Source organism: Bos taurus, chromosome 17 (assembly GCF_002263795.3).
Source record: "Bos taurus isolate L1 Dominette 01449 registration number 42190680 breed Hereford chromosome 17, ARS-UCD2.0, whole genome shotgun sequence".
Taxonomy (NCBI): Eukaryota; Metazoa; Chordata; class Mammalia; order Artiodactyla; family Bovidae; genus Bos; species Bos taurus.
In genome coordinates, this window is record NC_037344.1 from 62,459,252 (window position 1) to 62,472,699 (window position 13,448).

The following is a 13,448-nucleotide window of genomic DNA, read 5'->3' on the forward strand; positions in this document are numbered from 1 at the left end:
AATGTCAAAGGCATGTGTAATAGTTAATAAGAGGGCAGGGTCAGGCGTCCTGACTCCAGTCTGATTCTATCGACTGTGAGAAGGAGGGTTCCCCGCCTTCCATTCATTCAACAAATATTTTTTGAAAGCTCTACCAGCCAGGGTTTCTGGTTGCAGACAACTGAAACTCACTCTGCTTAACTTGAGCAGAAAAATAATATACTGGAATTAAATCTGAAGCATCACAGAATCAATAGGCAGGCTGGAGAACTGAGCTCCAAAACAGGAAGAAGCCATGGGAAGTGGGGTGACAAAACCATTTGCTGTCCGTGCAGTAATCTCCCACTGGCCAGTGGTTTGCTGTGCCCCTTAGAGCTATAGCCCCAGGTAGGGGCCCAGGTACCTAGGAAAGGAGGTCTCTTCCTTTGGCTTCCTTAGTGGGTGGGCATGCTTTGCCTCCTGCCGAGGCCCATGCAACTAGGAATGCCCCAGATGGGAAGGAATTCTGGGTGCTTGACAAGCCCCAAAATGACAGCTGTCCACTGCACAGGCACTTGGGGATTAAGCATTGTTTCTGGTCAGGCTCTGAGACACACATATGGATAGGACATGCTTCTCGCCACGGCAGAACACAAGGTGTGTGAGAGGTCGCTGTGTACAGAGGGTGGGGTAAACTCTGGTCACTGAGGGAGCCACCAGGAGGGGCGCCTCACCACCGAAGGGTGACTCTCTGTGAGTGGACTCTGATGCCATTCACAGAGGCATGGACCATAGAGAAGGTAAGAGGCTTGAAGTGAAAGATGACAATGTTTTTCTGCCTAAATTCCCCGTGGCTTTGACCTGGGGAGCTGAAGGAAGAGGATGGGAAAGCCAGGCTGCGTCTAGTGCTGTAACAGAAACGGGAACCAGGTCCCAGGCTCTGGGGCCAGCCAGGGTCCGTGTGGGGCACAGGGCAGTGTTCCATGTCGAGTGGAAGATAACTGGAAACAAAACTCTAGTCCCTATCCCCCTAAATGTGTTCCCGGGCCCTGGTGCGCACGTGGCCTTCACTCAGCAGCTCCCAGAGAGTGCCTGCAGGTGAAGGAGGTGCCGTGGTGTGCACAGGGGGACCAGGCCCCGGCTGCAGCAGAGGAGTGAGCGCCCCGTCCACCGAACTCGAACTCCAGCTTCGCGTGTGGTCCCTCCCTCCTGGAGCGGGGGTGGGGGGGGTGGGGCAGCGGGAAGTCACCAGTCTGCCCCGCACAGGCCCTGAGCCCGCCTGGGCCTATTCTCTTCTCCCTCAGGAGGGAGACACCCCAGGCCGGCAGCAGTGGTGCGCCGTGTTCATCCCCTTCGTCTCCCACTAGGTGACACTGCTGAGCGTGGAGATGACTGCCCTGAAGGAGGAGAGAGACCGACTCAGAGTGACATCTGAGGACAAGGAACCAAAGGAGCAGCTTCAGAAGGCCATCAGGGACCGAGACGAGGCCATCGCAAAGTGAGTGGGCACGACTTGTTTAACTGCAGGTATTAATAAATAACACGAGAATGTGCTCAGTCTTAGGTGTTAAATCATACAGAAGAATATAAAACTCAAAGAGTTTCCCTGCTACTCGGAATTTCTCACTCCCATCCCATCTTCCCGCACAGAGACTACTGTTAAAAGTCGGGTATGCATTTTGTGCAGGTTTTTTACATACGTGTATGCAGGTGTATACGCAATACAGTTTTTGTGGACTTTTTAAAAAATCAGTGAGGTGATGCTCTCTACATGGGTTTTTGTTGTTGTTTTCACTTATATCTCAGCATTCCAGTTGCGTTACGCGTGCTCAGTTGCTTCAGTCGTGTTTGACTCTTTTCAACCCCATAGACTGGAGCCCACCAGGCTCCTCTGTCCGTGGAATGCTCCAGGCAAGAATACTGGAGTGGGCCAATCTCATTTTATATATACACACACACACATAATGTTTGTTGTTGTTGTTTTTGTTTTACTATTCATCATAGACATTTTCAAGCATACACAAAAGTAGAAAACATAAGACGAATTCCGACCTACCTACCTCTCAGTTTCAGCGCTGATGAACAGCATGGCCAATGTAGTTTCATCTGTAGCCGTCCATTTCTCCCCCCTCCCCTTCTGGACCATGTTAAAGTGGATCACGAGACATATCATCTCATCCATAAACATTTTCACAGAAATCTCTACCAGAGAAAGACTCTTTATTGTAAAACACACGCCAGAAATATCACACATGAAAAAACTTCAATTTCTTAATATCATCCAGTATCCAGTGTTCAGATTTCCCCAGTTGTCCCGTAAATGTCTTTTTATACTTGATAAGAGTCAGATGCTAAAGTCCAGCATACTCTGTTTAGTTGTTATGTCCCAAAAGGTTGTAACTCTTCCCCCTGTCTTTTTTTTCGATTTGCATTTACTGAAGAAACCAGCTCTTTTTAATTCATAGTTTTCCTACATTCTGAGTTTGACTGCATCCCCAGAGTGTCACTGAACATTTTTCTTTGTCTTTGTTAATTTCTAGTAAACTGGGTCATTTTAAAATAATGTTTTGGACTTTCTCTGGCAGAGAAGAAATGCATAAACGCGTTCTTGTACATTCAAAACATTTGGCAGTACAAAGGCAAAGACCATATTTATTTCCCATCCTCCTGAAAATTATCTTTGTCACACATTCAATCTGTCCTGTTTATTGAATCTAAGGAGATAAAGGGTACTAAAATTGTATCTGCTTTGCAGGCTTTATAACACATTAATAACAACATTTGTGCATCACTTTACTGCTTACAAAGCATCCTTTAATCCTAGCCACAGCAAGAAGTAGAGCTTTTTAATCCCAATTTTACAGATGAGGGTGTTTCCCCAGGATCACAGCCAGTGCTGATCACTGGCCTTCACCTCAGTCTCAGGCTCCTTTGCCCTTACCTCAGGGCTACTTGGCAGAAAGCTAAAAGGAGCTTATTTAAAAGAATTTGTAAATAGATACTATTTGACTTTTTTAAGAAGTAATGTGACATTTTAATTTCTGACTCTAAGATTCCACACATCTTCCCCTTTTCATTTTCATATACCATTGTACCCTCCCTTCTGCTCTCTTCAGTAATTTCCATCATTTCCATTTTGGTTTTACGTTTGGGTCCCCTTTTCTGTCTGGTCAGAATCTCCTATCAAGTTGTCCTTCAATTTCCAGTTCATTTTGGAATTATCCTCGGTTAGAATCACAAACCTACACTATCTTTGCCATTCCTTATGGTTGTAGTTCAGCTCAGTCGTGTCCGACCCTTTGCGACCCCATGAACTGCAGCACACCAGGCCTCCCTGTTCATCACCAACTCCCGGAGTTTACTCAAACTCATGTCCATTAAGTTGGTGATGCCTTCCAACCATCTTATTCTCTGTCATCCCCTTCTCTTGCCCTCAGTCTTTCCCAGCATCAGGGTCTTTTCCAATGAGTCAACTCTTTGCATGAGGTGGCCAAAGTATTGGAGTTTCAGCTTCAGCATCAGTCCTTCCAGTGAATATTCAGGACTGATTTCCTTTAGGATGGACTGGTTGGATCTCCTTGCAGTCCAAGGGACTCTCAAGAGTCTTGTCCAACACCACAGTTCAAAAGCATCAATTCTTCGGCACTCAGCTTTCTTCACAGTCCGACTCTCACATCCACACATGACCACTGGAAAAACCATAGCCTTGACTAGACGGACCTTTGTTGGCAAAGTAATGTCTCTGCTTTTGAATATGCTATCTAGGTTGGTCATAACTTTCCTTCCAAGGAGTAAGCATCTTTTAATTTCATGGCTGCAGTTACCATCTGCAGTGATTTTGGAGCCCCCCAAAATAAAGTCTGACACTGTTTCCACTGTTTCCCCATCTATTTCCCATGAAGTGATGGGACCAGATGGAAAAACCATAGCTTTGACTATATAGACCTTTGTCAGCAAAGGAATGTCTCTGCTTTTTAATATGCTGTCTAGGTTTGTCATAGCTTTTCTTCCAAGGAGCAAGAATCTTTTAATTTCATGACTTCAGTCACCATCTGCAGTGATTTTGGAGCCCAAGAAAATTAAGTCTATCACTGTTTCCATTGTTTCCCCAACTATTTGCCATGAAATGATGGGACCAGATGCCATAATCTTTGGTTTTTGAATGTTGAGTTTTAAGCCAGCTTTTTCACTCTTCTCTTTCACCTTCATCAAGAGGCTCTTTAGTTCCTCTTCACTTTCTGCCATAAGGATGGTGTCATCTGCATCTGAGTTTATTGATATTTCTCCCAGCAATCTTGATTCCAGCTTGTGCTTCATCCAGCCTGACATTTCTCATGATGTACTCTGCATATAAGTCAAATAAGCAGGGTGACAATATACCGTCTTGATGTACTCCTTTCCTAATTTGGAACCAGTCCATTGTTCCATGTCTGGTTCTAGCTGTTGCTTCTTGACCTGCATACAGCTTTCACAGGAGGCAGGTAAGGTGGCCTGGTATTCCCATCTCTTGAAGAATTTTCCACAGGTTGCTGCTGTCCATACAGTCAAAGGCTTTAGTGTAGTCAATGAAGCAGAAGTAGATGTTTTTCTGGAACTCTCTTGCTTTCTCTGTGATCCAACGGATGTTGGCAATTTTATCTCTTGTTCCTCTGCCTTTTCTAAATCCAGCTTGAACATCTGGAATTTCATAGTTCATGTACTGTTGAAGCCTGGCTTGGAGAGTTTTGAGCATTATTTTGCTAGTGTGTGAGATGAGTGCAATTATATGGTAGTTTGAACATTCTTGGGCATTGCCTTTTTGGAGGATTGGAATGAAAACTGACCTTTTCCAGTCCTGTGGCCACTGCTGCATTTTCCAAATTTGCTGGCATATTGAGTACAGCACTTTCACAGCATCATCATTTAGGATTTGAAATAGCTCAACTGAAATTCCATCACCTCCACTAGCTTTGTTCATAGTGATGCTTCCTAAGGCCCACTTGACTTCGCACTCCAAGATGTCTCGCTCTAGGTGAGTGATTACACTGTTCTGATTATCTGGATCATTAAGATCTTTTTTGTATAGTTCTTTGTATTCTTCCCACCTCTTCTTAATATCTTCTGCTTGTGTTAGGTCCATACCATTTCTGTCAGTTGTGCCCATCTTTGCATAAAATGTTCCCTTGGTGTCTCTAAATTTCTTGAAGAGATCTCTAGTCTTTCCCACTCTATTATCTTCCTCTATTTCTTTGTATTGTTCACATAGGAAGGCTTTCTTTATCTCTCCTTGCTATGCTTTGGAAGTCTGCATTTGGATGGGTTTATCTTTCCTTTTCTCTTTTGCCTTTCGCTTCTCTTTTCTCGGCTATTTGCAAGGCCTCCTCAGACAACCAGTTTGCCTTTTTGCATTTCTTCTTCTTGCGGATGGTTTTGATCACCACCTCCTATACAATGTTATGAACCTCTGTCCATAGTTCTTCAGGCCCTCTATCAGATCTAATCCCTGGAACCTGTTTGTTACTTCCACTGTAAGGGACTTGATTTAGGTCGTTCCTTAATGGCCCAGTGGTTTTCCCTATTTTTTCAATTTAAGTCTGAATTTTGCAATAAGGAGTTCATGATCTGAGCCACAGTCAGCCCCTGGTCTTGTTTTTGCTGACTGTATAGTTTCTCCATCTTTGACTGCACAGAACGTAATCAGTCTGATTTCGGTATTGACCATCTGGTGATATCCATGTGTAGTATCGTCTCTTGTGTTGTTGAATAGCAGTGTGGTATTTTGGAGTGAGACCATACTATTACGAATAACAAAGCGTGAAATTGTGTCAAACAATTAGGGAATAAAATGGTAAAATTGGGGTGCTAATTGTGGAAGCCCAGTAAGTTAGAAGTAGAGTCTGGTTTGACAGCTTCTCTGAGCTAGAGAAACAAGAGAGCTAGCCATCAGGCTCTGACCACCCTCTGCCATCTATCTGCACAGGAGGTGGGGGATACAGCCAGAGAAAGTGCCAGGGTGTAGGAGAGCAGAAGAAACAAGTTGTCCAGTCCCCTCCATTAAAATGAGTGCACCTAGCTCCAACACCTGGGTGACAGGAAATTACAAGTCTCCATGGAACCTTGAAATGCATGCCCTTGCCTGCTGCCCTCGACGGAGGCCGAGTCAGCCTCCTGGGGTCTGGCTGAACAGATTAGTGAGTTCTCCCTCCTGAGTAGGAAAGGTTTTGGAGTGAGGCCCTGTCCTTCCTGGCCCTGCCTTTGGAGTGTTAGATCACTCCAGGAGGGCTCTTTTTCTGTCCCTCACAAATGAAATTCTGGGTATACAGAATTCAGACGAGACCTAAGGAATCATGGAAGTGTGGGGCAACCATACATTTGTGTAGGGCCGAGGATCCCAGAGACGGGGGAGCCTGATGGGCTGCCGTCTATGGGATCGCACAGAGTCAGACATGACTGACATGAAGTAGCAGCAGCAGTAAGAGTTTTATATACATCGTCTCTGATCTTGGCTGCATTTTAGAATTTTCCCCGCCCCCAACCCCAGGGCCCTCTCCAGAACATTTCTTCAGGCCCCAAACCTCTGGATTTGGGGCAGCTCCTACCCCATGATTCTAATATGCAATAAGGGTGAGACTCGCCCCCAAGAAGAATAACTTCCCTCTCTCCACTGGACAGCAAAAACCTTAAGGTGTTCAGAAAAGTTAACAATTTTATCTCCTTGCAGGTGAAAGGTCCTCAGTGAAAAGAAATCCCAGGGTGGCATCTACCTTACACAGGCAGAGGGCTCAGTTGCTAGTGGTTTCATTTATACAAGGGATTCGCCTAACCCTTTGAAATATTCCTTTTTAAAACTGATTAATGTATTGTTCAGGGGCTTCTACAGCTTTAAGTTTTCCTTGTTTTGTGCTTTCTCATGAATAAGCTCCAAGATGCCCTACTGAGCAAACGTTCCGAGGGTGCCGTCCCAGGCTGTGACTGACACCTAGGCCCCCAAGGTGGGCCCAGCTCGAGGGCTTTCCGGAAGGAAAGGGTTCCCCTGTGTGGCGGGCCGCAGCTGCCCCTGGACCTGTGCCCCTCTGGCTGCGGCGTTAGTCAGCACATTCCGGAGTCTTCAGGCTGCTCGTGGCGCCACCTGCCGGGGGACGCCTGTAAGCTCAGGAGGCTTCCCTGCCGCGGGGCGCCGGGGGTTTGCGCTGACTTTCCAGGACCGTGGGATGGGCCCGCCGGGCGTCCGTGGCAACCGGCGCCAGGCAAGGATTTCCGCCTTTCGCGACCAGCCAATGGCAGCAGCCGTGACGCTTGCGGCGCTTGAGACACCGGCGTTCATTGGCCAGGCTCGGCTCCTGTCCAGGCAGCCGCAGTGTGGGTGGGCGGACCCTCTGCGAGCAGCCGGGAGAGTCCGGGATGGGTGGGTGGGGCGCCGGCACGGAGCCCCGGCGTGTCAAGGGAGGTGACCAACTGCCCGGTGGACTTGAGGCCACAGTGCTGGTCGCGCGGTAGCCCGAACGGTTCACCCCAACTTCCTTCTGGTCGAGCTTGGCTGTGACGGGGGCTGGGCAGCCTCTGAGGGTGCGTCCTCACAAGGCCATGGCGCATTGGTCTACGGCCCTGGGTGATGAGAGCCGTCTTAGTTTTAACTTTTCATGTGAAAGGTATCAGTCCCTGAAAGGCTAAATACTCATTTGGCAGCAGGACAACCACTGCCACCTTATAGAAGGTACTCAGCCAAGGCTCTGCCACTTTATTCCCATTACCTGTGTCCCTCCAAAGTTACTTTTTGCATTGAACCACCATGGTTTAGGAATGCTGGGGAAGGTGAACAAAGTATGTAAAACACATCAAAATGTGAAAATACAAAATGCAGAAGTGTGGGAGCAATTACTCATCAATGGTCATCATCCCAAGAGAACCAAGTAGACATTTTTGGGTGTGACCTTCAAATATACACCGGCAGGTTTTCTTGTACAAAGCTAGTATCATATGTGACCTTGTCTCTTGGTTCTTTTTTACACTCAGCATAAATCACGAGTGTTTCCCCACTGTCAGTAAATATTCAACATTGTGGTTGTTACTGGGAGGTGACTGTATTCCATCATATAATCTCCCACAGGTCCCCTAATTGGCTACAGTGATTAGCTGAGCTGTGCAGCACTGTGTGGCTGCCAGTGCACACACCCTCAAAAGAGGGGGTTGCTAGTAGAAAGGGGGCACCAATGGGTTAAGTCCAACTTCCATGGGGACTGGTCTTTTGGGGGAAAGATGAAGGCAGCAGCCCCTTAGTGCTGTGAGAGGTCTTTGATCTCTGGGTTCCAGTCCTGATTTAAGTATCCTCTGTTAATCACTTTAAGATGGCGGTCAGATAATCCTTTCACCTACAGCTTGTTTATGAAAGTTGAGAAAATGTGTATGAAAGCATGTTGCACAACTTTCCAGTCCTCTAGAAGTAACACTGTAGTTACAGTTAGTTTGTTGTGAGCTTGGGGTCAGAGACTGTTTCCTTATCCCGTGGATGCCAGGTGCCCCGGGCAGAGGACCTGATGCTCTGGCACAGGGTGTCTGCGCTCACCCCAGCCTGTGTGTTTCCAGGAAGAACGCTGTGGAGCTGGAACTCGCCAAGTGCAAGATGGACATGATGTCTCTCAACAGCCAGCTGCTGGATGCCATTCAGCAGAAACTGAACCTCTCGCAGCAGCTTGAGGCTTGGCAGGTAAAGGAGTCTGTGAACCCAGCCTGAGTGTAAGGATGGGTTTGTTACTGGAGGGTCCCGTGTGTGCAGGTGAGCAGTGATTCGTCTTCACTGGGTGAGAGTTGGGGTTCCAGGCCCCAGGCCCTGAGTGCCTGGAGGAAGCTGCTCTCAAGAGCGAGGAACCCGGCTGTGCCGACCTCCAGGCTTGAACAGGGGCCTCCTTCAGCCGCTTGCCTTGGCTTTGATACTGCTGTCAATGCTAAGGGCCCAGGAAGCCCTGTATAACTGACTGGATTACTGGATGCATGTCATTCCGACACCCTTGGGTTGTTAGCGGCTGCTGCTCTTCCCTTTCTCAGAGGCCAGCTTCCTTCTTCCACAGAGCACCGTCCTGGCGCAGGTCTGGGGCAAGTGAGTCAGTGTGTCTGTCTCTAGCACCACAGGTGTCAGAGTCCAGTCAGCCTGCCCTGTCCCAGGCCCCGATGCGCTCCCCACTGGGCCAGGGCCACGACTTGCTTTTTGTTAATGAGATTGCTGCTGCTGCTAAGTCACTTCAGTCGTGTCCGACTCTGTGCAACCCCATAGACGGCAGCCCACCAGGCCCCACCGACCGTGGGATTCTCCAAGCAAGAACACTGTAGTGGGTTGCCATTTCCTCCTCCAATGCATGAAAGTGAAAAGTGAAAGTGAAGTTGCCTAGTCGTGTCCAACTCTTAGTGACCCCATGGACTGCAGCCCACCAGGCTCCTCCATCCATGGGATTTTCTAGGCAAGAGTACTGGAGTGGGTTGCCATTGCCTTCTCCATTAATGAGATTAGGGAAGTACAATTTCAGGATATGGGTGTAACCATTCACGTTTCTCCCCAACAAATCCTAACTGGACAGATGAAAAGACCCCTGCAGCTTTCCGAGGCAAGCCCCTCGCAGGGGGCAGCTTACAAGTGACTGTTCCTGCAGGGCCCTGCCCAGCTGGCTGCAGGCGCGCCAGGGTCCCCCCACCCCAAGAGCTGTTCCCCGCCTCCCAGACCGCTGTGTCCTGGCTCACTGCGTCTGTTCTTCTCTTTTCTCTCGGCTACAGTTTGCTTCCTCAGGGCTTTTTACTATCTGGCTCCTTTGGTTTCTGATCTAGTGGCCTTTCTCAGTTCCCGTATCAACAGCTTTAGTTGTACACCCCTCCTGCCTTTGAGGTGAGCTCAAGCCCTCATCCCCTCACCTCTCCCCTCCCGCCATCACGGTCCTGCCCCGCTGCCTCCCTCGTGGTCACCATGTCGTGTGTCGGTGCTGGCGTCATCTCATCCAGTGTGCCATGCCATCGCTCCCCGGCCTCCCGCTCCCTCCACCGTCACGTCCATGAGCGCGGCAGCACGTGGCCCGGTCTTGACAGGCTGACCCGGCCAACGCTGGTTTCTTGGTTCCACCTCCTCACAAGGGGGCTGTTTTATGGATGTGACCCAGCATGGAGTTACAAGCAGCTTGTGTGTGTATCAAGTTATGACGTGATAGATTTCATGGAATTCTTTTGCTGAATCTTACAGTATAAAAAAATGCAGTTTGGGGTGTATCAGAAAAAACACTGGCAGCTTTGAAAGGGTTTCTCTCTGAAGGACCTCGTGACGTTCCTGAAGTTGCATTTAATGTAGGTCTTATGGCGCGCGTCCCAAGAACAGAGCACTGGGCTGAGGATTTGACAGTGGGACCTTCAAAGTGAGGACCGTGTCACTTGACGAGGAGGGGGTGTAGGTGGGAAGTTGTATGTGAAGAAGGGGCGGGGAGGAAGGCAGCAGAGCGGAACGTGAGTAAGGGGTCTGCCCGCCGCCACCTGGTGACACGCTCAGGAAACTACAAAGACACCTGAGTGACCGCAAGCTTAGGTGTGTGGGAGGTGATGGACAAGCTGGTCAGCCAGCGGCCCAGCCGGCCCACTTCCTGTGCTCACCGAGGGCGCGGCTGCTCCGACCTCAGGAGCACCCGCCCCGCACAGCCTCCACATCTGTGCATGTGGACGCTCACTCCGGCATTCAGCCCGTGGCTCAGTCTTTTCACCAGGACATCCCAGAGCCCACCCTCCCCACCAGCTTTAGGGTAAAGCAGCCGGGCAGATGCTTGTGTTTCTGGCTGATGTTACTAGAGACAGGGCTGCTTGTTTCTAAACCAGGACTTTTCATGGTCTGTTAGCGGCCCTGTCCTGCACAGACTCAGTCCAGTGAGGAGAGCGGAGCCGCTCTGTCCAGCAGCTGCCGTGGGGTAAGAGCTGGTTCTGTGAGGCAAAGTCGGGGTGGAGGCAACATCTACTCTGCAGTTAGCTTGCCGGAGGGGGAGGCGTGGCGACCTCACTGAGGAAGCACCGAGGCTGGAGCGTGACAAACCTCGAACATGGCGACTCCCCAGCCTCCACCAAACAGGGGCCCATCCGTGGGGGCTGAGCGTGGATGGTAGTTGGCGAGGATGCAGCAGGGAGCCTCGATCTTGCACACGGGCCTGCCAGGGGCTCATGGGCGCCAGCAGCTCAGGCTGGCAGGAGTCTGAAGGGGGCAGAGAGGCGAGAAAAGCCAGGCTGTGAGGCTGGAGAGCTGGTGGTGGCCTCGGCTACCCTGGGGCTGCAGGAGTGGGACCAGGTGAGAGGGGAGCACTCAGCCCGAGACACACAGGAAGCAGGGTCGAGAGGGCTGCCCACAGGCTGAGCAGGGCTAGGGGTGACAGACAGGCACCAGCGGCAGCTGCTCCCAGGGCCACAGGGACACAGCTGGTCCCGGGTCGGCCCGGGAGTAACACCGCGCAGCCAGCCAAGCCCCGGGAGACCAGGAGGGCGGTGCTTCTTGGTCTCGGGTCAGGGCAGCCGTGGCCGCAGCCGCTCACCCACGTCCCTGCCATTCTCTCCTCTCGTGCTGCCCCGCTCCGCCGCCTCCCCAGCCCATCCGCGCCAGGTCAGCATCCTCACCCCACCCGTCTGCCCGCAGGATGACATGCACAGGGTCATTGACCGGCAGCTGATGGACTCGCACCTGAAGGAACGGAGCCGGCCTCCCGCCACCCTCGCCCGGGCCCCGGGCCTGGGGCGTGGGGACGAGCCCAGCACCGCCGAAGGCAAACGGCTCTTCTCGTTCTTCAGGAAGATTTAAACCGGGAGGAGTCAGGCCAGCGAGGACAGGCACACTGACGCCGACTCAAATAGAGGCGTGGGCCGGGCCCCAGGGCAGCACGTGTGCCCACCGGTCCTGCCGCGCTGGGCCCGGCTCAGCGGCCGCACTGCCCACTCGCCTGGGGGCCGCGTCCTTGGGAGGCCCCGCCGCCTCTGAAGGCAGCTCTCACCGGGGCGGCCCGAGCCATGTCCCTACTGCCGGGCCTGTCCTGGGGTCCACCACCGCGGAGCGGGGCTCAGGCTGCTTCCAGAGTGGCTGCCGTGCCCGGCTCCAGGCACTGCTGCCCTTGAGCAGGGAGAGAAGCGGAGGCCCACTCTACGCACCGAGGCCACAGCTGCCCACCGCGGGGGGCCTCCTCCTGCTGGGTACCAGGCCCGGGCCTGGATCCCGTCCTCCCACAGCCCCGGCCCAGGAGGCGGCCCCTCACCCACGTGCATGCACCTCCAGGCCCCGGCCTGTGGGCCTGACAGCTGGCTCTTCGGCCACAGCGGGCCCGGCCACGGCTGAGGCCGTCCCCAGCCTCAGAGGAAGCTGCCTCCCCGCGCTCTGCTGCAGGCCTTCCTCCTCGGCAGGGCCCTCTGCAGGCTCAGCCCTCTCCCCTTCCCGGTGCCGGGCAGAGGGCATTCCAGCCCCCCCAGCCCCCCGCATACCCAAGTTCTCGGCTCGGCCGAGCACGTCCAGGCCACAGGACGGCTCCAAAGGGGTCTGCGCTCAGCCATGCCGCCAGGCAGCATCAGCTCCACAGGGTGGACGTCTCCAGAAACTGCCCACCAGGCCCACGGAAGGTCACCCCAGCAACCTCCCACTCCTGCTCATCCTCAGCAACCGCTTCACCTTCTCTGCTGAGGCCCTGACTCGGGACTCAGAGGCACCGGGCTGAGGCCGCCCTCAAGCTGCTTTACAAGGATCATCTTCCTCCCTCACGGGGAAAGCACAGCAGGGATGAGTGGAAAGAATGTACCTACAGATATGTACAGACGCAGTGCTGTACAGACACAGTGCTGTAATTTTGTATGTAGCAACCATGTAAATACATGTATGGATTTTATAATATACATATTATATATGAATCTATAAAGGCATATTTTTAGAAAAACAGCACACCACTGCTTCTTTTGAAAATAGTCTAAGAATAAAATGAATTTCTACAGAGCTTCCCGCCTCAGTCACTGGGTACCTGGGTGGTGTCTGGGCAGAAGGCAGAGTATAGTTTCTATCCGCTGGCTGGTTATGCAAAGGCAGAGTCCTCCACGCACCTGGGGGGGTCACCTCATATGTTGGCACCAAGTCAGTGGACTCAGCCAGGAAGAGGCGTGCGCACACCCTCCACCCGGAGAGTGAAGGCAGGCATCAGGGACAGCTGTTCTGTGAGCTGTGACCCAAGGTGCCACGTCCACCCTGGCCCTGGGTTCTTGGCCAGCACTACAGCTGCCTGGCTCCAGGCACCAGGCCCCAGCAGCGCCGCTGACCAAGCCCCAGGCAGACCTGATAGCTCAGCAGAAACCTCGAGGTAGAAAGAAGTCACTATAGGCACATCCTTCCAGAAGGAGAAACATGGCGCTTCCCCTGGCGTCTTTCTTACCGTGTGTCAGAAGGGGGAGCTCAACCTGGACCCACCTTTCGTGGACAGAGCCACCCTGGCTTCTGAAAGTGTCCCCGGGCCTCGACGGACACCTGTGCGGGACTC

The 13,448-nt window shown here is 51.9% G+C and overlaps 1 protein-coding gene across 3 annotated transcripts in view; it reads left to right on the plus strand.

Moving 5' to 3' along the window:
- Positions 1–12,913, plus strand: part of BICDL1 (BICD family like cargo adaptor 1) — an 80,729-nt gene extending 67,816 nt beyond the window's left edge. For 2 of the 3 annotated variants that reach the window (XM_024977771.2, XM_024977774.2), the window contains 3 exons: positions 1,326–1,456; positions 8,521–8,641; positions 11,579–12,913. In XM_024977771.2, coding sequence (XP_024833539.1) covers positions 1,326–1,456; positions 8,521–8,641; positions 11,579–11,740 — 414 coding nt within the window. In that variant the 3' untranslated portion in view covers positions 11,741–12,913. Of the gene's footprint in view, positions 1–1,325; positions 1,457–8,520; positions 8,642–9,699; positions 9,809–11,578 lie in introns of all 3 variants that reach the window. The other variant, XR_009490961.1, reaches the window with a different exon arrangement.
- The last annotated feature ends 535 nt before the right edge of the window (positions 12,914–13,448 follow it).